The 27014-nt window shown below is 39.9% G+C and overlaps 2 protein-coding genes across 3 annotated transcripts in view; one reads left to right on the top strand and one right to left on the bottom strand.

Moving 5' to 3' along the window:
* LOC124135336 (DNA repair-scaffolding protein-like) overlaps positions 1–12461 on the bottom strand; it is a 39382-nt gene extending 26921 nt beyond the window's left edge. Inside the window, exons 1-4 of the mRNA XM_048399011.1 lie at positions 12249–12461; positions 11047–11269; positions 9500–9834; positions 7807–7848 (exon numbers count right to left, since the gene is read on the bottom strand). Coding sequence (XP_048254968.1) covers positions 7807–7848; positions 9500–9834; positions 11047–11269; positions 12249–12293 — 645 coding nt within the window. The 5' untranslated portion in view covers positions 12294–12461. The remainder of the gene's footprint in view (positions 1–7806; positions 7849–9499; positions 9835–11046; positions 11270–12248) is intronic.
* LOC124135337 lies at positions 6888–24932 on the top strand. Of its 2 annotated transcripts, none has more exons than XM_046500615.2 (6): positions 6888–7043; positions 19028–19267; positions 20167–20250; positions 20886–21026; positions 21890–21939; positions 23135–24932. In XM_046500615.2, exons 2-6 carry the CDS (start codon positions 19051–19053, stop codon positions 23219–23221), a joined length of 579 nt encoding a protein of 192 aa, XP_046356571.2. In that variant the 5' UTR covers positions 6888–7043; positions 19028–19050; the 3' UTR covers positions 23222–24932. The 2 variants fall into 2 exon arrangements, with proteins under 2 accessions (XP_046356571.2, XP_046356572.2); XM_046500616.2 differs by lacking the exon at positions 6888–7043 and adding an exon at positions 12604–12753.
* Positions 24933–27014: the final 2082 nt, after the last annotated feature.

Here is a 27014-nt window from a genome sequence, read left to right as displayed (position 1 = left end):
TCCACCATATATACTTAAAATTATAAGAACCATAAGCGTAGCACTTTGGTACAGATGGTATGCAGGATATTTTTTGCCGTATGGAACAATTTTTACCAGTCACTGTAGGGACTTCTCCTGCTAAATGTATTTCGATTGCGAAAACGTTATGTCGACATTTAATAGTCAAACTGCCTCAAATATGACTTTTAGCGAGTCATGGTACTGTATTTATGATATGTGTATCCATTCTCTTGCAACTAAAGTTCGTTTCAAGGCGTCAATAGAGATAATCTGACCGTGGTTGCTGTAAATAATGGTGAGATGTGCGATCTACCGATCACTTCGCATACGATTTCGCCGAAATTATTGTAAACATTTTTAACGGTTCTGTATAATTATTGAATGATATATTGAATAATATTAATCAAATATATTGCAAACTCTAGTCCAGATAAACAGTGAACAATTTTTTTTATTACCAGATATTATAATTATAGGATTAAATTGCGTTCTTCAATTCGGATTTGTTGACTTGTATTTCCGGTGTTACGTGATCGCGGTGATCAGCTGATAATGTTTTCTGAGATGGGGGAAAACATTGTGTCATTGGAAAACTTAAATTTACTAAAAATGATATTAAATTTTGGGAGCCATGCTTTACCGCGCTATAACCGAAGCGCTCAATAACGAGGGAACACTGTACATAACAACTTGTAATGTGAAAATACGCTGTCTGAAGCGGGCATGGCCTAAATGAAAATGTCTGATTGGGATTTTAAATTTTCCGGGCCCCTGGATATGACCCAAACCTTTTGTGTACAGTGTAAAAAGAATGGGGCCCAGAACTGACCCTTGGGGAACACCACAAGTGAGAACAAAACTATATGATGTTGCCTCATTGACAGGGACTGACAGACACCGTCCATCTAAGTATGATGTAAACCATTTGAGAACATTTCCTTCTAGTCTGATGGTGTAAAGTTTGATGTGATCTATGGTAACAAATGCTGCAGGCAGATCAAGTAGAACAAGCAAGCGTACATTACCTGTCTGCTGATGTAAGGAGTTCATTTAAGACTCTAAGTAATGCAGTCTTTATGCTGTGATTAGCTCTATATGCAGATTTGAATCTGTCCACTAGATTATGGGCATTCAGATGTCAAAAGTCAAATTTTTACCGCCTTTTCAAATACTTTCGAGATAAGGTAAATTTGATACCGGACGGTAGTTTTCCAGCAAATTGGGATTCAGACCAGGCTTTTTGAGGAGAGGTTTAACTATAGCTTCTTTGAAACTCTGAGGAACGTCACCCGATGAAAGACTAAGGTTGATAATCTTTGTTATGGCAGGAAGTAGAGTGTCAAGGTGACCAATGACGATCTTTGTTTGAATCAGATCTAGTTTACAGAACGTAGGTTTTGAATCAGTGATCATTTACGGATTTCTAGTTTTGAGAACGGTTTCAAATCCTTCAGAGGTTCACCACTGACACTGTTTTGCATGTCATGTAGTAGCAGGGGACTGCCACGCAAACAATCTGGATCATGGATGGACTTTTCATCTGATAGGGAATTGTCACGTAAACAATCTGGAATGACTTTTGTGTGACTGTCATGGATGGACTTTTCATCTGATAGGGAATTGTCTCGTAAACAATCTGGAATGACGTTTGTGTGACTGTCATGGATGGACTTTTCATCTGATAGAGCATTGTCACATAAACAATCTGTGATGATGTTTGTGTGACTGTCAGGATGGACTTCTAATCTAGGCTTTGTCGAATTTTTTGTATCTTGTTGACAAAGTAGTTGCTAAAATAACTGGCTAATTTTTTGCTGCTTGCTGATTTTGGCAGAGTCTTTTCATCTTCTTGCCCATCAAAGAGTTAGTAAACTTTCTAAAAATGAAAGTGTTTTAGAGGTTCTTATTTGCTGAGTAACAGCATTTCGTGCCACTTTATAGATCCTCTATGAACTTCCAATTTTGATTTACGTCACTGACATTCAGCAATGTGTCTATGTGCCTTTGCACGTGAAACAATATCACAATACCAAGGAGCTGCAGGCCTACTGGGACTTGGCTTGCCTACACCTGGTGCACGTAGATCAAGGAGAGTGGAGAGAGTGGAGTGGTAAGACTAACAAATCTCATCTAGATCATTGGGTGGATCTATCAATAGACTAGATTCTTTCAAGTCATGTGAAAATGCTGATGCATCCAAATTCTTGGTGTTGCGACTCCGAACACTGACTTTGATTCGTGAAGGAGCTTTAAGGGACAGCTCAATGAATACCATGTAGAGATCAGATATTTGCATATCCCCTACTTACACAGTGGATATGATGTTACTCTCCTCTCTGGTCACCACCCAGTCAATAATGGGACCAGACTTGTAAGTTGGGCTGTCCACATGTTTCTGTAGTCCGTGTGAATTCAAAGGCCTGGCTAATTTCTTAACTTCCGCTTTTTCAGTTTGTTCATAATGAACATTAAAGTCTCCAAGAAGAAGTATTTTTTCCTGTTTGTAATTTTTTAGCAGAACTGAAAAATCTGCATAAAACAGAGATTTGGGAATTTCATTTCGTTTTGATTGAGGTGGTCTGTATATGCATGCAAATCGAATACTGACACTTGCAGTCGAGATAGTCCACTCCATCAGTTCGAATGACTGAAAGTTGTGTCCAGTTGATTCAATCACAGATACATCAATGTGTGATTTATAGGTAACTGCAATGCCGCCACCACGTCTGGGTTTGCATGGAATATGCCCAAATGAATACCCGACAGATGTCATCTTGGCCACTTTGGATTCGTCTCCACATTCTGAGCCATGTTTCAGTGAGAAATAGCAAGTCGAGTTGATAATCCAGCATCAGCAATATCGATAATTTACCTTTCTATTATAACTGAATACCATCTTTAGGCTTCACACACTGAAACCCCTGCTAGAATGTTCAACCTCAATGAAAACCTGGGTGAACATATGTTTACCGGTATCTCAGATTTTCAGTCAGGCTCCTATAAACTTTCAGTTTAGGAGCTACTTGGTTCCCTAATAAAAAACACACACCAAGTAGGTTGCACACACTCACATGTCTTTACAGCAGGTGAGCTAAAAACATTAACATGCAAATAAATAAAATACTTCCTTATGTCTTGCATACACAAGGAACAAGTGAGGCTGTTCGAAAGGAGGAAATAGGAATAAATCATGGTCAGCAGACCGACCATTAGCATTATTAGTCACAATCTCCCAAACAACAGCATAAGGAAAGGTCCTAGGAAATTATCAGAAATCTCTTGTTTTTTATCTATATGTGGTTTCAAGTATGCAAATTGAAAACTAAAATAATAAAGTGAGGACTAGGGCTGGGACGAGTCCGAATTTACTACCCGGGTACCCACCCCCTATTACCCAACCCTACCCGGGTACCCACTGTAGGTCTCAAGAGATAGGTACAAAATATCCGATTGGGCATTTTTTTACCATCGCACTGGCAAAACGTATAAACATACATGTATTAAACAATCTGGTCATGCATACACTGAAGTTGACTCAAGTTATATCTTTATTCAAAGATTTGAAAAAACAGAAGGAATGGGTGCATTGTCAGAAAGAAATGCGAACATTTGCGACTTGTAGTGTAACCATAGAGTCCTAGATAGTTTTTGTCATTAAATAATATATCATGTGACTAACCACGGGTCCGGGGAGTCCTGTGGGTACCCGGGTCCTACACAGTACCCACCCGACCCGGGGTACCCAAGTTACCCGTTCCAGCCCTAGTGAGGACCCATGCTTATTTGGGTGTGTTTCGTCAATAAAAGACCCAGTGTATTTGGAAAAAAATTAATATTCAACTTTTTTTCATATTCAACTTTATTCTCAGTTAAAGTTAATTGATTGAAAAATTTACAGATCTATGTAAAATATACATACTTTTTATTTGTAGTTGTAAAACCACTGTGAGAGAATTTCTGTGACATTCAGACATAACTCCAAATGCTTCCATAATGACCTGACAGAAGACAGAGCGTCTTATGTACAGCATTGTGATAATTCTGCCGTAAGATGAGCTCCATCAAGAAGGCGGTTCACACAACTATAGCTGTTGTCAAATACATGATGGGAAGCACCTTTGATCTCGTCTCCAGCCTTCATAGTACTGGTATATTCGAACCATGGTGGGGATATCCCCAACTATTTCCAATCACATATCTTATTAAATCATATTGGGGTATATGGGAACAGGGAACTGATAATCATAAAATTCTGAGTTTACTGAACATGTATAAGATAACACATTCCCTTGGTGCATTTAGCATTGCAATTTTTGTTCTGTCATTTTAAAGTATTTAAAGTTCTAACCCATCACTAATGTATTCAGATGGAATGTATGTGCTACATTTCTATGCAGGGTGTTATGCAACGCACAAAGGTGCATCCAGTACGCACAAATGCTGAGATTGGATACTGCTTCCAGAGGGATGCACAACAATATTCATTGTACCTACAGCGCATAAAGTTGGTTGGTTTGGTTGGTTGGTTTGTTGTTTAATGCCACACTCAGCAGTATTCCAGCTATATGACGGCGGTCTGTAAATAATCGAGTCTGGACCAGACAATCCAGTGATTGATATCATGAGCATCAATCCACGCAATTGGGATCGATGACCGTGCATCATCCAAGTCAGCAAGCCTGACCACCCGATCCCGTTAGTCGCCTTTTACAACAAGCATAGTCGCCTTTTACGGCAAGCATGGGTTGCTGAAGACCTATTCTACCCCGGATCTTCACGGGTCACAGCGCATAAAGAGCGAGTGAGTGAGTGAGTATGGTTTTAAGCTGCTTTTAGCAATATCCCAGCAATATCATGGCGGGGGACCAGCGCATGAAGGGCAGTTATGGGCGTCTGTCATTTCATTCATCAATCATGACCACTGTCAACATGATCATTGATTCAATCCATCAAAAGGTACGGTACATTGCACCTTTCATTACTTTACAGGACCCTCATATTGCCTGCAAGGATCCTTAAAATAATTATTTTTGTAAGTCAAGGCAAAACCCTGTCTATGTCCGTGTACATGATGTATGTCTTAATTCATTTAAGAATTGACTTTCACTTTCTGTGAGTTCATCGGAGTATGAACCTTCATAGAGTGAGCAAGTTCCGACGTTCATACAGTTTGGCCCTCACTCTATGAAGGTTCATTTAAGGATTGACTGTGTATTTTTTTCGGTTCATTGAGGTATGAATCGAAATACCGATGTGCAAACTGTATGAATCCGTGTAGTGAATTCTTACAAAAGTTTGCACATCGGTTTTTCGATTCATACCTCAATGAACCCAAAAAAATATAGCAGATTCATACAGTTTGCATTGTTTTTTCGATTCATACCTCAATGAACCGAAAAAATATACAGTCAATGCTTATAATTAAATTCGACAACGTAAAACATGTTTTATCTAAAATAGTTTAACCCAAAACAGTTGCATATATCAAAACAGACAAAAATGACGACATTGATAAACATTCCAGGTGTAGGAATACATACAGTGGCGTGACATGAATCAGGTGATCGTTTAATTTATGCACATAACTTGACACGCCTACACAGTCAGTAGCCAATCAACGGAGAGTGGGATTAAAACAATATTCATTGGACCTGTCAATTAAGGCGAAAAGAACTGCAACAGTCAGACTGTAACAAACCGGAAGAAATATGTCCGAGAGAAGGCGGCTGTTTCAAATAACATGGTCATTTACTGCGTGATTCAAACATTACTTCCCTGATTACGGTAAAACACAGTTGGAGAAATGCTAGTTAGAAATGAAACCCGAAGACATGAAAGTTGAACCGAGGCGAGTGGGAAAAGAACAGGCGAGCAAGCCTGCACGTTTGCTGTTTCATTCATTCTCGGCCTTCGGTTTCAAATGGTAGTTTGGACAATGAATATGCATGAAAGTCGCTAAATGTCTTGTGCATGATGATACACGTGGGCAGAAAGGGAATTCCCTAGACTGTAATATTGGGATTCCCCCACATTCCTCAGTAATAAAAGTAGTGCGCCACGATGGGCGTGGATTAATTCTTTACATTCTTTGGGAAATTAATGCAATAACACGTGACCAATTCAGCTAATCAGAATGCAGGAATTTCCATGAACACAACGAAAATTTAATCATACTCCAATTAACTCACACAAAGTGAAAGTCAATTCTTATGATTTTTTATCACGATTTCTTACATCAAAGGATGTAGGCCTAGATCTATACACAATTTCATTTAGTACGTGTGACCCCACGTTTACACTGACAGCCATACAACCAGCTGTATTGCGGAGTAAAATAGTTCCTCATTAGGAGAGGTGACATGAGCTTATGTATGCACATCTTGCTCTTCAGCGAAGTCTTAGCGAGGATATTCATGAACGATCATGCAATCAAACCCTCTGACGTTTCTCTATGCATACTAGCACGCTGTGTGCAAGATTAAAATGACTAAATGATCGGAAAGTATGCTTCTGTACCGGTATGTATTCGTACTAGGGAATTTCCAGGAGTTCCCCCAGGAAAGTGGAAGTAGTCCGTCATTGTTTACGTCATTTCAAGAACAGTCTCGTCAAAACGCATGAACGTCAAATTGTGTCATTCATACACAAATGAACGTCAATTTCGCAGTCATGTGACCGACCTCTCATCCAATGAAATAGCTTTATATCGTGTAAGCTTCAAATAAAAAAATTAGATATTTATATTCAGAACACAATTAAATACAAAGTAATAAAGTGGTATCTATCTAATCTTTATAGGGAAAATAACTCAAATAACATATTGAGTTGTACAGTTCACCAATACTGACTCACTTCCAGCAAGACAAGCAAAAACTTCCTCATTGACCTGACACACAGAAACTTCTCACGTGACACAGCAGAAACAAGGAAGTGAATGATTGCTGCATTGGTGTTACACTGTTCTGCACTGCTGTGTGTCTGGCTCACGTAACACGTGTCTGTTGTCTGCTAGCTTCAGTCAACTGTCTCAACCAACCCAGGTAAGTTTTAAATTGACAAACAGCTCTTCCACATCTATTCATATATTGTATTACTAGTCTCATAATTTACAATCAATTATCCAAACTGTATTTACAAATCAACTGGTGAACAGTTAACCATGGGATCTAGCTACTTCACAGCATGATTGATCCAAGATATAGTGTGAACCTTTGCTAAAAGTTCCATAATCAGCCTTTTCGACACATTGTAGCCCTGTCTGTGGATTTTGGTGAGTTGTTGTAAGTCAAAAACACATGCTGAAGAGAAGAAAGTATAATTGTCATTATATGAATACACCTGATAACTTTTGCTGAAAGTTTTGATAATTTCTTAACTTATCCAGGGATGGTGGGTTAGCCTTGTGGTTAAAGAGTATTCACTTGTCTGGGTTTGATTCCGACATGGGTACAATGTGTGAAGTCCTTTTCTGGTGCCCTCGCCCTGACATTGCTGAAATATTGCCAAAAGTGGTGTAAAACTAAAATCACTCTGAACACGCAATGCCATTTAGAAGGTGGTCAAACTCTGGCAGTGCGGGTACAAATCCCGGATGAGACTAACTCAAAAAGTACGAGAATCTGTACTTTACTAAGAAAGTGTTTATCCCAAATATAACATTTGTTATACAATCACTCTCTCACTCTCCCACTCACTAACTCACTAAATGCAGATCGAATGAGCCACCCTTGTCCTCTATAATCTTCTGGGGTGTCACAGGATGGTTTCACAGAGGAAAAGTATGACACTGATAACTATACTCACCACACTGGCAGGATAGATGTGTGATTTCTTCAATGGGGAAGTCTATAACAACAAGAAACGTTTATTGTCTAAGATGCAGTTATTTTTATTTTAAATTTGTATCAATGAAATGAATGGTAATCTAAAATAGAAAAAAAACAACATACCCACTGCTATTCATCATATTCACCTAAAAAACACACATACATATATGACACCGTGACATGCATGTTTAACATGTTTAATGACAAAGTGGTGACATGGTGGAGGTGACATGGTGTTTGACATTGCATTCAAGATTATTGCACTTATATATAGGGATGTGAATCACATGCGTGAGTGTGTTGCTGCTAGTACTAGTTCGGACTAATGGCAGTTTTCTAGTGCTAGCCTACTGAGATACCATGCCACTCTTTAATATAGATACCACACTGAGACACATTATATTGATTCCAAGCTCTCCCTCTCTCTCTCTCTCTCTCTCTCTCACACACACACACACAAACACACTAGTTCTCCAAGTTTCGTCAAGGAAATGCATCACTGTGCAAACATATATTAATGCATTTGAACAGTCAGGAAGATGATACAGAAAATTACTAACAACTTTCACATGAACAATGTCAGACGGCATTTGCTGATATTACTGAGGACAGAAGACAGGATCCTTTACAACGATATGCCGGACCCATCCATCTGTGGGTGTAGAGACAAGACAACCATACAACATGATGTAAGGGGCACAACAGAGGCACAACTATGGGTATAACACAGACCCAACCATCAGTGGGTGTAGAGACAAGACAACCTTACAACATGATGTAAGGGGCACAACAGGGGCACAACTATGGGTATAACACAGCCCCATACAGGGAATCACACCCAGGTTGTCATGTGTTGAGTCACTGCTGCAGCCACTAGACAGACTCATCTCCCAACTGTGGTTTAGAGTGCCAGAGGTCCAAGGTCTTTAAAAAACAAATTACCTTTTTCTGAGCAGTATTGTGTAATATCCCAGGGCCAATGATTTTCACATTAATAATAGTCCATCTATAATAAGCAAATCTCAATGCTCTATGACATGCTGCAAGTGCACAGTAAGTCCTCTTGTAAAACTGAATATATACTAGTTTGTTTGTTGTTTGTTGTTTAACGCCACACTCAGCAATATTCCAGCCTTATGACAGCGGCCTGTAAATAATCGAGACTGGACCAGACAATCCAGTGATTAATATCATGAGCATCAATCCACACAACTGGGATACGATGACATGCATCAACCGAGTCAGACAGCCTGACCACCCGATCCCATTAGTCGCCTCCTACGACAAGCATAGTCGCCTTTTAAAGCAAGTATGGGTTGCTGAAGACCTATTCAGTAATTCTAGCCCGGATCTTCACAGGTTGAAGTCAGTGAGTTTGGTTAAATGCTGCTTTGAACAGTATCTTAGTGACCATATAAATCAGCATGTCATCTCGATGTGGGACGAAAGCCCGTAGCGATGCAAGTCTTTGACATTTTCCACTTTGTATGGTGCATTTTCAAACAGGTATGGTGCTGACAAACCTAGAACCACATTCAAGGCAAACTAAACCCACGGTCATTCGTTGCGGCATGCCAATGGGACTCTGAACAGCATCTTGCTGTGGCTTCGATGAGGGGACCACCTGCACCCCCAAAGGTCAACTGTGAATGTACACTTATCTATCTCACCTGTCTGGGTATATCCGCCAGTTTAACACATGGCTTTTTGTCCTCCTCAGTCCCATCCTTCATCCCCTCCTCCTCCTCCTCCGAGCTGCTGGAGATTGTGTCGATGTCTCCATCAGACTCATACAATTCATGAACATCAAAATCTGGAGATATCCTCCTCAGCTCTAGTTTGCCTGCTTTAGGAAATGTTTTCTTTTTTGTTGAAGGTTTGCCTTCTCTTGACCTGCTGGGAGTGCTACTGTTGCTGGTTTTTGATTTTCTAACCTGCACATCAGATTTGATACTGGTTTCAAAATCGTCACTTTCACTTGAGGACCAAGATATGAGTTCAGCATCTGCAACACAAACTTCCACTAATTCACTCACTATAAATTATGCCTGCTCTGTTACTCTGATGATACAATGCCTCCTTGTGGGAGGACACATCCATAGGAGGTCATGTGCGGTGAACTTTCTAATCCCCCAATCAGCATTGAGGATCGTAAATTCTCTGAACAAGTGAGCTAAGTATTCAAACCAGCGTATCTGATTTCTGCAACTTGAAAACGAACTAAAATCAACAATTTCCAAAGTAGAAAGCATAGCAGTGCCATCATCATCTTCCCAAGGCAAGAGAGTTTAAAAGTCCAGTTTCCACCCTTGCCGAACTAGGCTGGTACTATGGAGTTACATTTTGGCTGGACTAACGAGTCTATGCATAGTCCAATCAAAATCGCGCACCGAAATCGAAATCTGGTTCGTAAACCACCATTTTGTGTGAAGCAAACACAAGTGATATGAGAAGTGGAATCTGATTGGTCCATAGGAGAGGCTTAGAAGGGACATAACTGGTCATAGCCACTGGTGGTGCTACGATCGAGCCCAGTAATTCCAGTCTAGTTCGTCAAGGGTGGAAACTTTTAAAGTCAGTTAACTCTCTTGCCTCGGGAAGATGTGCCATCATATGATGGTGGCTACTTCTTACATCATGTTGTTTCCGAGTGCCGTGGCATGAAACCCCAAAAGTAGTACCATCAAAGGAATATTTGTGTTCTCTAGGTTTTCATTTGTACAAATCGAAATTTTGGAATAGTGATGGTAATTAAATTAAACTCAAGAGCCCACGCAGCTTTCATTTAGATAAGCAGTCAAAGTTCATTTGCGGTTCACCTGGCACGACCTTCGATGGAGGTGTCCTCAGATATCAATGCAGAGGTGTATCATATTGGAATACAAGATATGATTTTAATAAGACTTATATGTCAGTATACTTATTAATTAAATTAAAAACTAACACTTTCCTCTAAAATACCAAGAAAACTACACTTTGTCAAAATCTCAAAAGCCTCTAAGTAGCCTCAAAAGGAAAATAACCTCTGTAACTAAATAATAATGTCTGTTCTTGCACTGTCTGTTATGACCAGTATCCCTGCATCTGAACTACTCCTGAAATGAATTCCACCAGTGACATCTGCTTTTCAGAACCACCTCTGCAATTTGTTGATGAAATACTGAATGGGACAGGGGTTACCATGGTTACTGGCAAACGATTTCACCTGTCTCATCACCTTTTATATCCTGCCCCGATGCATCAGATGCTAGCTCAGTGAGATGGTCAAAACTCGACTCCAGAAAGCCTTGGCATTTGGATGTTCGTTGTGTGCAGGGTTTCTTTGTGTTACGCTGCCCAGTGTCTGTCTTGTCAAGGCCTGTTGAGAATCCTTCCATACAACGTTTCCACTCTCCATGTTGCAATGATGCTGATGCTGTAGCTTCTAGATCGTCTTCCAGCTTTGGAAACGTGAATAAGATTTTAGATTAGTCATGAAACTATGGATGATGTCAAGGGATCTTAATCAAATATATAACAAATGCCACGCAGGAAGACACTGACCGTTTCCTTCTTTATTATCATATCACCTGTATTTGCCACAAGTGGTTTTTTTCCTAAAGAGCTAAAAAAGCTACAATGGTCTATTGCTCATTTTCAGTAGAGGTGTTGATGTATAATCATAGTGCCAAATTGTGTGAAACTGAAACACTGTCTCTATCCAATTATCTTTATTGTTATAATACACTGTTATATTACTTATCCGATATCTAGTTGTTTGAAAGTGATCATCCGAGAGTTGTCAAACAGTTGTCAGATGATCACTTTCAAACAACTGTTTCACACTGTTACCTTTACAAATATTGTTGAATGATGCTGACCTTGTCAGGTATTTGTTCTAAAACACTTCTTGGACAACTGTCAAACAGTTGGGTAAGAGTTCGTTTTGTTCCCCCCCCCACCTGATTTTAACCATTATTTTACCCATGCACTCAACAGGTTCATAATGAAAAGACACAGGTGGGGGACCAAAGGGAACTCTTTCCAAAACAACCTTCTAACAGTTGTCAATGTTGAATCTTTTTCATAAGGGGTGTCACCAGACAAGTGTTGGAACTGCTGGAATTGAACACGCTGGGACGTCAATTTGCCAAGTCCCCGTTATAATTTATTTCATAGCCCCTGGTTAGAAGAATTAAATAATATTTTTTGGCGGAATCTTTCCCAAGTAATGATCAGAGGAACCAGAAACACAGCACACTGGCAGTAGTACTGTCACTGGCCATGCCACTGGCAAACAGCTGATCAACAGTTTCGTCTGCTGCGGTTAGCACTTCATTCTTAAAACATGGCGTTGATATAATCCGTCAGATCAAAACATCAGTTTGAAAGGATGACGTTTTGACAACTTTTTATTACAAAACAGTGTAACGTACGTACCTTCCTTTTTGGGAAGCGCCGACCGTTACTTTTTCTACCGAACATCCGTCCCAATCTTTTTGCCGCGAGTCGGCGAGAAGATTTCCATAGGCCTAAATAATCTCCAGTGGACGTCACACTATTTCCTTATTAACAAGGGGAAGTAAATGCTTTGCAACCCACGGCCAAAGCTCCTCACAAAGATGACTCGTTCGTGGAGCAGTCCATGTACTATTAGTACCGGGAGGGTAACGCGATAAGGAGGAGCTTGCAACATGATCGGAAGCAAGCTCCCCACGGCGATGTCCCTTTCGCGGCGCTCCCTATACTATGTTACCGATTGTGTAATAACGAAGGTGTCACGCGCTGGGAAGGAGCTTGGAGGGGAACTCCTAACATAGGCTGTTAGGGCACGTGATGCCTTGAGTTGTAGACTCAAGCAACAAGGAAGTGGGAATTCCCATAAATAAATGTTTCTTTGATTTATCACATTTAGTATCCTGGTTTGGATTAAGTGTAGCGTTTGGTAAGTCTTTGCACACAGATAAAAAGCTTCACACATTTAAACACTGAGAAATTACTTCATCTGTAACGTTATATTTAACGTTTTATTTGCTTATTGTATGAAGTATTGAGTTCCAGGGTAAGCAACAGGTTTGATACATTTCCTTGATCTGCGAGATCATGTCAGGCTTACGCCCTGGATTGTACTGGGATACAGACTGATTAGTCGAAATTGAATTGAGAGAATATACCGATTACTTGCTTGTTTGTTGTTTTGACACGGCACTCAGGAATATTCCTACTATACACGTATCTTTAAAACCATTTGCATATTTTTACAGACGCTTCAAAACTGATGTATTTGCTGTCATACATTTGCTTTGTTGCTTAAATAGTTCCGGGTCTATTATATGAAGAGTGCGAGAAATGCACTAACTTGTATTATATTACTTGATCGATAAAAATTTAAGCAACGACACCAGGGCCTATGTGTCCAAGCCTGTCGCTATACTTCATTAATGTTTTCTTTGATAGGCATTTAGAAGTTGGAGTACTTAGTAAGCATAAGAATTCATAAATATCTCGGTGATCAAGGGTAACAGTGGGGATCCCATTGGGAGGCCGTGGGTTTGTTGATAGAAGTCATGGGCGGATACAGGGGGGGGGGGGCGCACCCACCCACCACCCCTTTTTATTTCGAAAAAAATCTTTATTTCTGTATAAATTACCACCAAAGACAATAAATAGATCTTAATTGTGCACTTCTGTATTAAAAGTTTGCAGGTATTGGCGGAATAAAAAACAACATCCGGATGAGCTAAGATGAAACTAACTTTCTGTACATCTGTAAAATCATTAAAAGTACAACATTTATCCACACATATACTTAAGAGGGTAGAACGTATATCATTATAAAGGGGACAGTGTAATAAAACATGGATTTCATCCTCAACTTCATCCTTACAGTAAAAACACGTTCTCTCCTCCACCGGTGTATTTGTGTATCGCCCAGTCTCTATGTTTATTGGGGCTTCTCCGCTTCTGAATTTGGCTAAGACACTTCTATCACTCCTGGGAATCGAGTTCAAAATATATGGTTCAACACAAATACCATGTTGATACATGTTGTTTAGTGTCCAGTTGATGAATGCGATGGACAAGCGTCACGTGACCAATTGACATCATGCTATTGTGACGACTATGTGACGTCACAAATCAGTCTTTCACTTAAACCAAGTCTATCGTAAATGAAGCCCATTTCTGGTGTCCCCCGCCGTGATATTGCTGGAATATTGCTAAAAGCGGCGTAAAACCATATTCACTCACTCACTATCGTAAATGCTCAAACTTTCTCCTTCGTTTCACCACAGAAAGACACAATACATCACATGAGGTTCCCACAGAGAAGGCATTTCACTCGCCGTCATGATATGGCTGGGCCAATATTCACTAACTTGTATGAACCTGACAGTTTTCCATATGCCATAACTGAGGAACACTCTACTCATATGATACTATAGATATTGTTAAGAAAGTAGATATCGAAAGTCATATGTCAATTTTCTTAAGAAAAGACGGCGATTGCAATCTACTAATAATGTCCCTGAATGTATTGTCACGTGGTGATAACTAAACGCCCACATACACTCCTCCTCTGCACGTAAACAGCTGATTGGCCTTTCACGTGTAGTTGTATATTCCTGATTTGAAACTTTTTTTCACATTGAATAATTCATTGTGAATTTAGCAGAGACTCACTACATCTGTTTGAAACTCACACTGAGCCATCTGATCATCTTTGGGTGCCCAAGTAGTAGGGCTGGGACGAGTCCAAATTTACTACCCGGGTACCTACACCAGGGTATGAAACTCCCCAAAATTTCAGCCAGACCACAGGACTGGCTAGCTGAAATACTTGCCAGCCCTGACCAAAACCTGCCTGCCCACCATAATCATATGTTTCTCAGGATAAGCTAACGGCAGGGTATGAAACTCCCCAGAATTTCAGCCAGACCACAGGACTGGCTAGCTGAAATACTTGCCAGCCCTGACCAAAACCTGCCTGCCCACTATAATCATATGTTTCTCAGGATAAGCTAACGGGGTTTCTTTTTGGTTACATTTTATCATTCATCTTTACATGTGAATTAATGCTTATCATTGGGAAATATTTAGAATATTTTCACATATGAAATATAACCTGACCGTCGGGCTGGTGGATTTGAAAATCTGGCAGCCCGATTTGAAATCAACTCGTCTCGGACGGTCGGGCAGGCAGGTATTTCGAACACTGCCTACACCCCTATTACCCGACCCTTCCCGGGTACCCGCTGTTGGTGTCAATAGAAAGGTACAAAATGTCCGATTGGTAATAGTTTTACAGTAGCCCTTGCAGAATGTTTTTAGATGCACGTATAAAACGATGTGGTCATGCATACATTGAAGTTGACTGAAGTTTTACCTTTGTTCAAACATATTACTTCAGAAGGAACGTGTTCATGGCCATGAAGAAATGCGAACATTAGAGATTTAAAATTTTCCTGTAACCACGTAGTTATATTGTGATTTTTTTTCATGAAACAAAATATCACGTGACTAACCACGGGTCCGGGTAGTAGGGCTGAAACGATATCCCGGGACACCGATGCATCGCGATACACTCCATACGATACGGTGTGCGATTTGTGAGGTGCTGTATCTCGATTTTTCACGATACGTTTATTCAAAGACGTATAGATCTATACGTACGTCTTTTTTTGTAAATAAACTTTTATCACAGATACGTTTTAAATGTGTTTAAAGAAGCATCGAGTCCCCAGGCACCGTAGGCCGGTTAACCAGCCAAGCCTTAGTCACGTCAAAATAGTATATATTTTTATGGACCTACCTGTCATACCATTCATTTATTAAATCTATCACATCTCACAATGTCTGAAATACGTATTCTATTTTAATTTATCATTTTTTTTGATAGATTAAAAAGTTATTCACTTTATCCCGCAATGTTATTGAAAACATAATTCTCGGACATACACTTCGACAACGTGCACATCGAAAGTGTCAAAGAGAAAAACAAAGACGTTTCAAGCAAATCTTTAAATATATCATACAAAGTGATAAATAAAATCAACATAAATATATCTAAAAGTGGTCAAACTTACAGCTAAGTTATTATTTCCAGCTTTTCGTGCTTTCGCGTGTAATGTTAGTCAAATGACATCTCGGCTTTCGGCGCCTCGAATTCTCGGCTCGGACACGATGTTCAATGCCAAAATATATGCAGGAAAAGTCTTTGTCATAGCTTGCAACCTAGCATGATACATCCACGAAGCTCCATATTTTACATATAGATCGCGATTTCCTGCTTAAAACGTTCAGAATAACACGATTTAAGCAAAATATTTCGTAAAAATCTGAAATTCATCGTACACGAGGATTTGTAATTTGATTGCCTGCCTCAGGTCACGTGCTCAAAGTTGACCAATCATGAACCTTATAGCAGATTTCGGCAAGAAAGCGTCATTAGAAACCATTTTTTATCCAATGAAATCTTATGTTAAGCTACGAAAAGACTCAAGGCAATGTTACGAGCGTGTAGATGAAAAAACAACCTTTCTAGCGATGTGTCATATGTCAGACACCGACAAACGTGTTATTCATACGAAGCATTCGAAAACGGAGGTATTTCTTCATGTTACTGAGCGGACAGCCGCTGTTATCTTGAAATGAGTGAAAAGAGATGCTATTCATAATTCTTTTTAAAATAATTTTCCAATTAGATCTACGTAATCAATGAAAATAAAAAATAAATAAGTAGATCTTTTGAAATCTTACATATGCCCCCAATCGTCAAATCTTTGCTTCCTTGGTCCTTAATCTGGACGTTATGAATGTGCCAGCTTACATTTTTTATTTACAACGAACTTAATTCAGTTGTCAATGCATTATTTAAATAATTTGATAAACATAACTTATAAACACTAGGATTAGACCTTTCAAACGGTGTATAACAAGGCTGTTGCTATAATTATTTTTAATTGTTTTTTTGCCTTTATACATGAAAATGGCAAATCATAAGTTACTGGACACTGGGACATTTAGTATTTAGTATTTACTCCTAGAATCTACCATCTAGTCACAACTCACAAATATGTAGAACTGTTAGTTTTGTGTTTGCTAGCCATTACATGGAAATGGCAGATGATTCATTAAGTTAAAATACTCATTACAGTATATATTTTATGACTCATGAACATTCTTTAACTTTCATTTAATTTATTTATCTCTTGTCTTCTCTTGTCACTATGTGTATCGTATCGTATCGAGATACGTATCGAATCATGATGTAAGTATCGAGATACGTATCGTATCGTGACCTAGGTGTATCGTTGCAGCCCTACCGGGTAGTCCTGTGGGTACCCGGGTCCTACTCAGTACCCACCCGACCCGGGTACCCGAGTTACTCGGCCCAGCCCTACCAAATAATAACGCCATGTCTACAGCATGACGATCACACAAGCACGTGTTGCATTGATACAGTTATGTGTCACAGTCTATGCTTGGCACATTATTGATTAGATTCCGCCAAAGAAAGACGATCGACCTCGGCCAGAAACCTCTACATCCACAATTCCCGCCCAAGATCGACTCATCAGGATCCAGACTGTTCCGAATCAAGGACAAACATTCAATGAAATAGCCAGCCACTGGTACAAGACTACTGGAGATTCCGCGCAAACGTATTAAAATCGATTCCGTGCAGAACACATGTAACGTACATGTTTCAGCACTCAGCCCTGGTGACTTCGACCAACTGCCTGACCCTAAGTGAGGGTCACCTTTTGAATGGAAATATTTTGAAAGTATTTTTATTACTTTCTAAATACTCTGCGTGTGCAAAAGAACTGCAATGTACAAACTGCAATAACCGGATACTCGCGTATAGAGTAACAACCGTAGTAAAACATACTATTCATTAAATAACTCAAATCACTGGACCATTCTGCTCGCACCACAAGGGCTACTCACATTAAGAATATTTTGTTTAAATTAGGTTTTGGATATGTATGGTTAACACAAGATGTTGGCAATGTGAAGGTATTTATTCATCTTTTTAAGCAAAGATTATTTGATAACTTTCAACAATCATGGTGTAGTTCTATCAATAGTATATCTGATACCTTTTATTATAAACATTTTAAATCCCTGTTGAATGTAGAAAAATATCTTACACTCCCCATACCAGTACATCTGAGAATATGTATGACCCGTTTCAGATGTAGCAAGTTTAAACTTGCAATTGACTTGGGGAGATACACAAATGTCCCATACACTGAACGATTATGTAAATATTGTATAGAAAATGGTATATCCTTTATTGAAGATGAATTTCATGTTTTACTTGTATGTGAGCGTTATTCAGCCCTAAGAAATATGTATCTTAAACAGTATATCAAGTTTCAAACTGTAACATCTTTTACTGAAATTATTTCATCCGAAAACTTTGATGTTGTATATAACACATGTTTATATCTATATAAAGTCCAACGGCTAAGAGAAACCTAAATCGACTACTTCCTTGGCATGCGTAGTTCATGCAATCAACCATTGTCTGTATTATGGGCCTATGGCCTTCTTACTGAATAAACTGTCTGTCTGTCATACTATTCAGTAACACGTTATGCGAGAACGAGATATTTTGTGAACATTATCTTACATTCATGTCAACATTCGCAAACGAAAGACACATAAAATGTGAATAATGTTTTTAACGTTGAATTTCGAATTTACCCGTTGGAAACCTGCTACATAACATTGTAGAAGAAAACACCCCGTGAAGTGTATAATGGACCTATGTGCTAGTAAAACGAGAGTGCTTCTTGAGAAGGCCTTCAGTTGCTCATGTCGACTTGAAGAGGATACCTGTTTCACCCCTAGTAGAATAATTTTGTTGTTATGTCTCAGAGACATGTTAATTGTACGGCATTTACCAACCAGATCAGCCTGTCTCACAATCCCTTAACTATATTATTTTCCCTTCCGCCCAGCCCTTACTGTAATGCAAAAGAACAAAGCAAGTCTAGATTTTCCTCAGGTTCCGAATCTATAATCTCACTGGGGCCCCTTTTCAGTTTAATGCTATATATTATATACTTTCAGAGACTAAGCGTTAGTGTACAACCGGATTGTTCTTTCTGGGCAGAAAGAAGTTGTTTGTATGTACATAATAATTATACGTCGTGTAAGAGCCAAAACTTCTTAGATGCGTGTATTGAATATTATTTCATCTTTTAAAGGCATCGAACAGATAGGCGAGACCATGGAGCATTTGGCAGTGTTTGTTCTCCTGTTTATGTCGATGGCTGCGGCAGTTGAGTTCCATGAAGACTCCCCCTTATTGTTTGAAAGCAAGCATCAGAGAGCCCCTCAATCATCAAAGGCGAAGATCACGTCCATTAGAGAAGCTCTAACAAATTTCTTCAAGCCTCTACACCCGGAGAGACTCACTGACACTGGGCATGCCACAAACTGCGGCGGTAAATATGTATATATTTACAAAATTCTGCTTCGATGTTTTGTTTGTTTGTTGTCTAACGCCGCACTCAGCAATATTCCAGCTATATGACGGCGGTCTGTAAATAATCGAGTCTGGACCAGACAATCCAGTGATTGACAACATGAGAATCGATCCATGCAATTGGGATCGATGACATGCATCAAACAAGTCAGCGGGCCTGACCACCTGATCCCGTTATTCGCCTCTTACGACAAGCATAGTCGCCTTTTACGCATCTTCCCAAGGCAAGAGAGTTAAATAACTTTAAAAGCCCAGTGGAAACTGGACTTTTATAGTCAGTTAACTCTCTTGCCTCGGGAAGATGCCTTTTACGGCAAGCATGGGTTGCTGAATCTACTTCAATGAAAGTATCATCTACGTAGATAATTCTTTTTAGTGTGGGACACTGATACGCTTCCGTGCGTTTGATCTTTCCCAAACCGAAATAAAAACGGTATTTTCCTGTCTAGAATTGGAAATGTATGCTTGTTAGCCCTAAACAGTGATTGGCCTATTTGAGGACAACTGGGCAGTGATGGATAGTAAGACTGATACTTAATTTTCATTGGTTAGGTTTTTGGGGCTTTGGAAGTTTTAGTGCTTTAATATTTTAGTGTAGCTAAGGGATTTATTACACGTGGTTGGTGCCATATGTTTGGTTGATCTATGTACGTCTTTGCTCGGACCCACCCCTTCTATAATAATAAGCAGTCCCTAAGTTTATTGTTTCAAGTTTATATGTAACATTGCTTGGGAATAATCAAACATGAAAGCAAGTGAATTGTAGCAGCGAGGTTAAACTATTTCAGGTGATACCAATTATATTAATATATATATCGAGTTCAGCAATACCTAATAAGGTTGCTTCATCCCCTTCAGGTACTCAGAACTTTTCCCTGACCTGGAGTCCCAAGGTCGTGAACCCGTCTCGTGGAGTTGTGTTCAAGCTCGATATGATCGCAGGTAAGTCACGTGTCTCTAGGGCATGTGCTTGGCCGTCTTTGTCAAGATCAAGATCAAGAAAAGTGCATTAAAACATCTAGATATTGATCTTTGCCTTCTTTGTGTTCATGTACAACAGTATGTCCATACAAACGCATATAGTCACTCTGAATGGCCCTTGATTTGTTCAGTTCGACCTCTTACCTGTGGTGGGTTCTAGATTCTCACCCATGGCCTACACATAACGTCACACCCACTTATTTAACCATGGCTTGCTATGCTTTGAAAATGGCGTTACATTTACAAATTTATTTCCACCACGATCCCTAACCTAGAATTTGCTTTAATAGAAACATGTTGACCTGGCTAAAATGTCAATAACGCACGCCGTTAATTAAATCACATCTTTACCCGTAATCACTATTTTGATCGTAATCCCCTACCCGCACCCACGAGCTGTGTCTATTGATGATGTTACAAGTGCTTCCAGTGAATGGTTATTTCGCACACACAAAACGATAGGTCCAAGAGCTGAGTAGGTTGTTTTCTGGCTTGACTGTGTATACTAGTAGGTGTTCAACAGTTTTACTGAGTAGGAGTAATGATTTATTTACCTGATAGAATTTGTTTCTGCACACGAAGTCATTTTGTTTCAGCGTCGGCCTTCAGCAGTGGCCAAGCGGACGTTGCCGTGTACACAGGCGGGGCGCCAGAGCCCTTCATCACCGACTCCTTCCCTCTCAACTGCGGCCTCATCCACAAGACATTCCCGAACATCTGCCCAATCAAAAAAGGAGGTAAATAAGTTTGTTTAGATCGTCAATATTATCATACATTGGTGTGTTATCCGCTGGTGTGAGTGGGAATGGCCTTTATAAATGCCTGGTTTAAAGGTTTGTCATTACATTGCATTGGTTCGTGAGAGAGACCTGTCCATACATGTCTTGTTTTGAAGCCTCTATATGTTTGAATGCGATTAGCTGGGTTAAACCTTTAAACAGTATTTCAATCATCATAAAACCCAGAGCAAGGACATGGTGCTTACAAATCAGGAACCATTTTCTAGCCGAATTGTACATTCGAACCAACGAACATATGGTTCTGGCATATAAGGGACGCAACTCCAAGACCACAGTGTGTTAATGCCTTCGTGTGACATTGCATTGGTCAGAGAGACACGGAAACTATCCGTCCTTGCTGAATCAGTATTTTCATAACTTAGATTCCGGGGTAGAATAGGTCTTCAGCAATCCATGTTTGCTGTAAAAGGTGACTATGCTTGTCGTAAAAGGCGACTAACGGGATCGGGTGGTCAGGCTCGCTGACTTGGTTGATGCATGTCATCGATCCCAATTGGGTTGATCGATGCTCATGATATCAATCACTGGATTGTCTGGTCCAGACTCGATTATTTACAGACCGCCGTCATATAGCTGGAATATTGCTGAGTGCGGCGTTAAACAACAAACCAACCAACCAAATCATAACTTAGTTTATCATCTTCTTTTGTGAGCATAGCTTGTCCTTGGGACAGAGAATTCCAATGATGGTAGACAATCAACTACCAGCCTTGGTTAATTAGGATCTCGTTTGTAATACAGACAAGATTCAGTTTTTTAATGGTCAGCTTCTCATAATCTCCATCTTGTTCTTTCTACAGAGCATCTTAAGCTAGACTACAACCTACCTGACCTTACAGCCTTGCCCCCCGTGAGTACATTTCTGTTGTGGCGTGTCAGTGAATGACTGAGCATCATGTTAGCGCAGTCAACAATAGTCAAGCTATATGGGGGTGGTGTCAAGAGATTAAGGGGGGGGGGGGGGGGGGGGGGGGGGGTCATGAAAAATTGACGTAGCGGAAGTTTAGGAGGGATGGTGGGTGTCACCAATATTTATCACAAATCACAATTTCCAAATTTGAACTTACACATGCAATTTAAGATAAAGTAGGGGGGGGGGGGCATGACAAAATGTTGCATAAAATTGGTGAGTCATGAACAAATGAGTGAGTGAGTGAGTTGGGTCTAACGCCGCTCTTAACAGTATTCCAGTTATATCACGGCGTGTGAGCTTAATGTGGGAGTATAGCCCAAAGTTATGCAGGTCTCAGACGTTTACCACTTTGGTGAAACCCACGAGCACGGGTATGGTACTGACAAACCTAGCATGGACAAAGGACATTGTTACATAAAATTGGGAGGTCAGCAAAATATGTTACAGTCCTAAAAGTCCTATAAGAATTGGTTTATTGGGACTCGGGACTCGGAAAATACACAGCTTTCTGCAATAATTGTCTGACCAATAACACAAGCATACACTGCTAAGAACATGGCAGGCAGTCTGTCAACAGTCAAATGCTTTATCCTAATATATAATGTCAAATGTTGTTTGTGTGACTTGGTTGATTGCATGTGCCTGTACCCCGACAGTTTGCATTGTTGCTCATAATATTAATCACTGGATTGTTTGGTCCAGACTAGAATAATACAGGCTGCCGTGACATCGCTGGAATATTGCTGACCGGGGCATAAAAAGACAGAGCGAACACATTACTATTTCAGAACATGTTACATACTTTTAGTAATTGATATCATTTTGGGTGAGAGCTGATTAAACTTTTTTTCTTATTTTGAACAATCTTGTTTACCATCACAATCCCACCCTAAACTACTAACTGACACTATAATCATAGCACGATGCTGTGATTATGTTCAATATAAGTTTCTTGCATTAACAAGAATAAACGTTTTTGAAAGAACTAACGACTTAAGAAAAACGATACTTCTCTCAAGATTATTCTCAAATACATGAAACAAAATGTATCGATTTTTAAATAAGATGAATGAAAAATACAAATTTGTTTATTTTGCCTTGTGTTCGTTGAATGTGTTATTTCCTCCTACAGGGCTCCTACATGCTGAAGGCCAACATCACCTCAGCAACTGGGCCGTGGTTCATGTGTGCTGAGGTGGTTGTTACCATCGAAGGCTAGAGAAGACACGTACCTGCTAACACTGACAAGCAGACATCTGTATCCACATTCCGCTTTTTGTGTTGTTTTATGCATTTTGGGGCAATACCATATTCGCTGTGATAAGCACTTTAGGCGCTTAGAAAATGTACAAAGAAATAGTTACATGACAGTTATATTCCTCTTCTACGCTGCTGTTTCGAGTTGATAGTTGTACTTTCCACAAGAAAATATGGTCTGTCTTAGTTGAGGACACTATAATGTTTAAATACAGGTTGGTACTTATTGGGACAGAACGCTTGATACAGTAGATATGATACCCCAGGTGTCGCAGCAGTGGGTACATCAAGATTTGACTTCACACATTCCTGTCGGGAACCAAACCAATGTCTCTGCACTATACCCGCTATAACCTGATAACAAGCGAACCATGACAATCACATGCTATTGTAGGATAAGTATTGATCAATATGAAACATTGTATTTTAATTGGAAAATATCTTAGTCAGATTAAGCCTTAATGGGCTCATTGTAGTATTATTTTCATCAGTCCGTGAAGGACGCCTTACCATGATTATAGGAGAAATGAACTTGATGCACACCCTACTATACTGCATCTTCCCGAGGCAATAGAGTTAACTGACTTTAAAAGTCCAGTTTCCACCCTTGCCGAACTGGGCTGAAATTACTGGGCTCGATCGTAGCTTCACCAGTGGCTATTACCAGTTATGTCCCTTCTAAGCCTCTCCTATGGACCAATCAGATTCCACCTCTCGTATCACTTGTGTTTACTTCACACAAAATGGTGTCGCCCAGTCAGGACGATCTGATCGATAATCAAGATGTATATTGTGATAAAACGGTCTTACATCGCGAAAAGCATTAAATCACGTTAGCACCTTGATTAAAAACATGAAAATATTTGGAATAATATCTGTTGACAACGAGTTGGCGGTGCACATGCTTTGCAAATACTACAGTCGATCAAAATCTGCTCGACAGTCTTCGAACCGGATTTCGATTTCGGTGAGCGATTTTGATTGGACTATGCATAGACTCGTTAGTCCAGCCAAAATGTAACTCCATAATACCAGCCTAGTTCGGCAAGGGTGGAAACTGGACTTTTATAGTCAGTTAACTCCTTTGACTCGGGAAGATGTCTATACTGGAGTTAAGCATCATGAGTAAGTTAGTTCAGCCATATAGCGAATATATTTATATACTATACACGTTTACAGAAAATCTTAACTACAAGAATTTTCCACAAAATATTCATGACCCCTAACTTTACAAGTGTGTAGATAATTAAGATATGAAAGAAAGTAGTGTGTACAAGTCCATCAAATTATGACAATGCTTTATGCTAGGAAGGTGTTGATCTTAATATTACATCTACGTTATCTATGTTCTCAGACCGGCTACTTACAAATCCGAATCTCTTGTTACACAAGTGTCAAGATTATACCATTTTTATGTTTTATACAAATCATATAGTCTAACAAACTGGTGTGTTTACATTATAATCATATCACACAAATCATATAGACTAACATAGATCCACACAGCCAATGTCTCATTGCATCATACATTCATGTTTATGTTTATCTCTCTTTGTCCTTTCCAAGAACCATAGCATTTATTAATGTTTCTCCCAATTCTAATCACACTTTGTATTTGGTTAATGATTCTGCAACTTGTTCCTGCTGATGTTGTATTAAAAGAATATTCTCTTCTTGTGGGTCAGACTTTTGTAGACCTGTCTGCACTCCTGACGACAGCAGCAGGATTGTTGGGGCCATATGTCCCGTTCGGCAGGAGTGTAGAGATAGACTTTGCTTGTTCCTTCATAGAGGATTGTCCATCACTTGCCTCCGAGGCCCCAAAACTCTTCATTGGGATTCTACAATGACATACTGGTAACTGAGAGCTAGCCAGACCCTACAGTGGGGAGTTGGCTACTATCAAAGTAGAAGGGTAGACTAGCTGTTTCAACCCAAAGTGTTACTTTCTTTTCACACCTAACATCAGAACCCAGGTTGAAGTTGGAAGTGACCTGCACAGCAGCCATTAGGGTTAGGGTTCGTGGGCGTGTGTGTTGTGCGCGTGCGAGTGAGTGAATATGATTTTATGCTGCTTTTAGCATATTCCAGTAACATCAAGTGACACCAGAAATGGGATTCACACATTGACCTGGCCTTTGGCATGACGAGCTAACACTTTAACCACTGGGCTACTGCACCACCTGTGTGAGTGAGTGTCAGCTTGAAGGAGAATGCCTGAAGTGATGCAGGCTTAGACGTTCAGCACTTGGTGAAACCTGCCACCACAGGTATGGTGCTGAGTCTGCTGACTACACACGGGTATGGTGTGACTACACACTAGTATGGTGTGACTACACAGGGGTATGGTGTGACTACACACTAGTATGGTGTGACTGCACATGGTATGATGTGACTACACATGGTATGGTGTGACTACATAGGGGTATGGTGTGACTACACATGGTATGGTGTTACTACACAGGGGTATGGTGTGACTACAAATTAGTATGGTGTGACTACACACTAGTATGGTGTGACTGCACATGGTATGATGTGACTACACATGGTATGGTGTGACTACACAGGGGTATGGTGTGACTACACATGGTATGGTGTTACTACACAGGGGTATGGTGTGACTACACGTGGTATGGTGTGACTACACAGGGGTATGGTGTGAGTAAGTGAGTGAGTTGGGTTTAAGGCCACTTTTAACAGTATTCCAGTTATATCCCGGCGTGTCAGCTTAATGTGGGAGGAAAGCCTGAAGTGATGCAGGTCTCAGACGTTTACCAGTTAGGTGAAACCCATGAGCACGGTGCTGACAAACCTAGAAACATAATCGGGGCGAACCAGGATTCGAACCCACAATCATAGGTTTCTAGCGTAGCCAAGGGACGCAACTCTGCACAGCGAATAGCTGCGCATTAGACGACTGGGCCACCCGTGCCCCCTGGTATGGTGTGACTACACATGGTATGGTGTACATTTGAGTCCATGGCATACAACCAAAGTAATTTTTAGGTAAGTTCACGTAAAAAATACACTTGAAATACATAAAACAGCAAGGTCTTTTAAACTTTTTACTCAGTTTTCCATAAAATTCACACACCTGTAACCATGGTAACAATCACTGATGTAGAAAGAACACATTCAGTACAATTCATTGCAGCAAACAATACTTTTCTTAGAGAATTTATCAAAATAATCATGAAAGCGAAATTACATTGCAGGAGCCATAGCCCTCTCGGGTTGTCATCCACAGAATAGTTGCTACTTCAACAACAACCTCAACAACAACCTCAGCAACATTCACTCAAATACACTTCACACACATGGAGCTGAACTGCAGCTGAACAACTATACTACTCACAAGAAGTTAGAGAACACCTATTTTCATTTTACTTCAGTTAACCTTTAGTGATATAAAAGAATCAGGTGGTCTTTAACTTCTTTTGAGTAGTATACATTGCCTGGTGGTTCCGATTCCTCCCAGCACGAAATGTTCACAAGCTGATATATGAATACACTGTACTAATGAGCAATAAGATGCAAGCAAGATATACATTACTATACATGGATCATGACACCCTCCTGACACTTGACATCAAACATATAGCACGGAAGTAGACATTATTACACCCACATGTGTGATTTTACAAAATGAGAGCCAGAATTCTTGTATTTCCCGAGTGAGAGCAAGGTAGGGTAATACATCAATTCTTACACGAGTTTAGTATGACACACATGCGAGTATAATAATTTCCTTATTT

The sequence above is a fragment of the Haliotis rufescens genome, unplaced genomic scaffold (assembly GCF_023055435.1).
Source record: "Haliotis rufescens isolate VD_foot unplaced genomic scaffold, xgHalRufe1.0.p SCAF_19, whole genome shotgun sequence".
In the NCBI taxonomy this organism is placed as follows: Eukaryota; Metazoa; Mollusca; class Gastropoda; order Lepetellida; family Haliotidae; genus Haliotis; species Haliotis rufescens.
The sequence above is the reverse complement of the archived record's forward strand: the minus strand, read 5'-3'. Positions and strand labels throughout refer to the sequence as shown.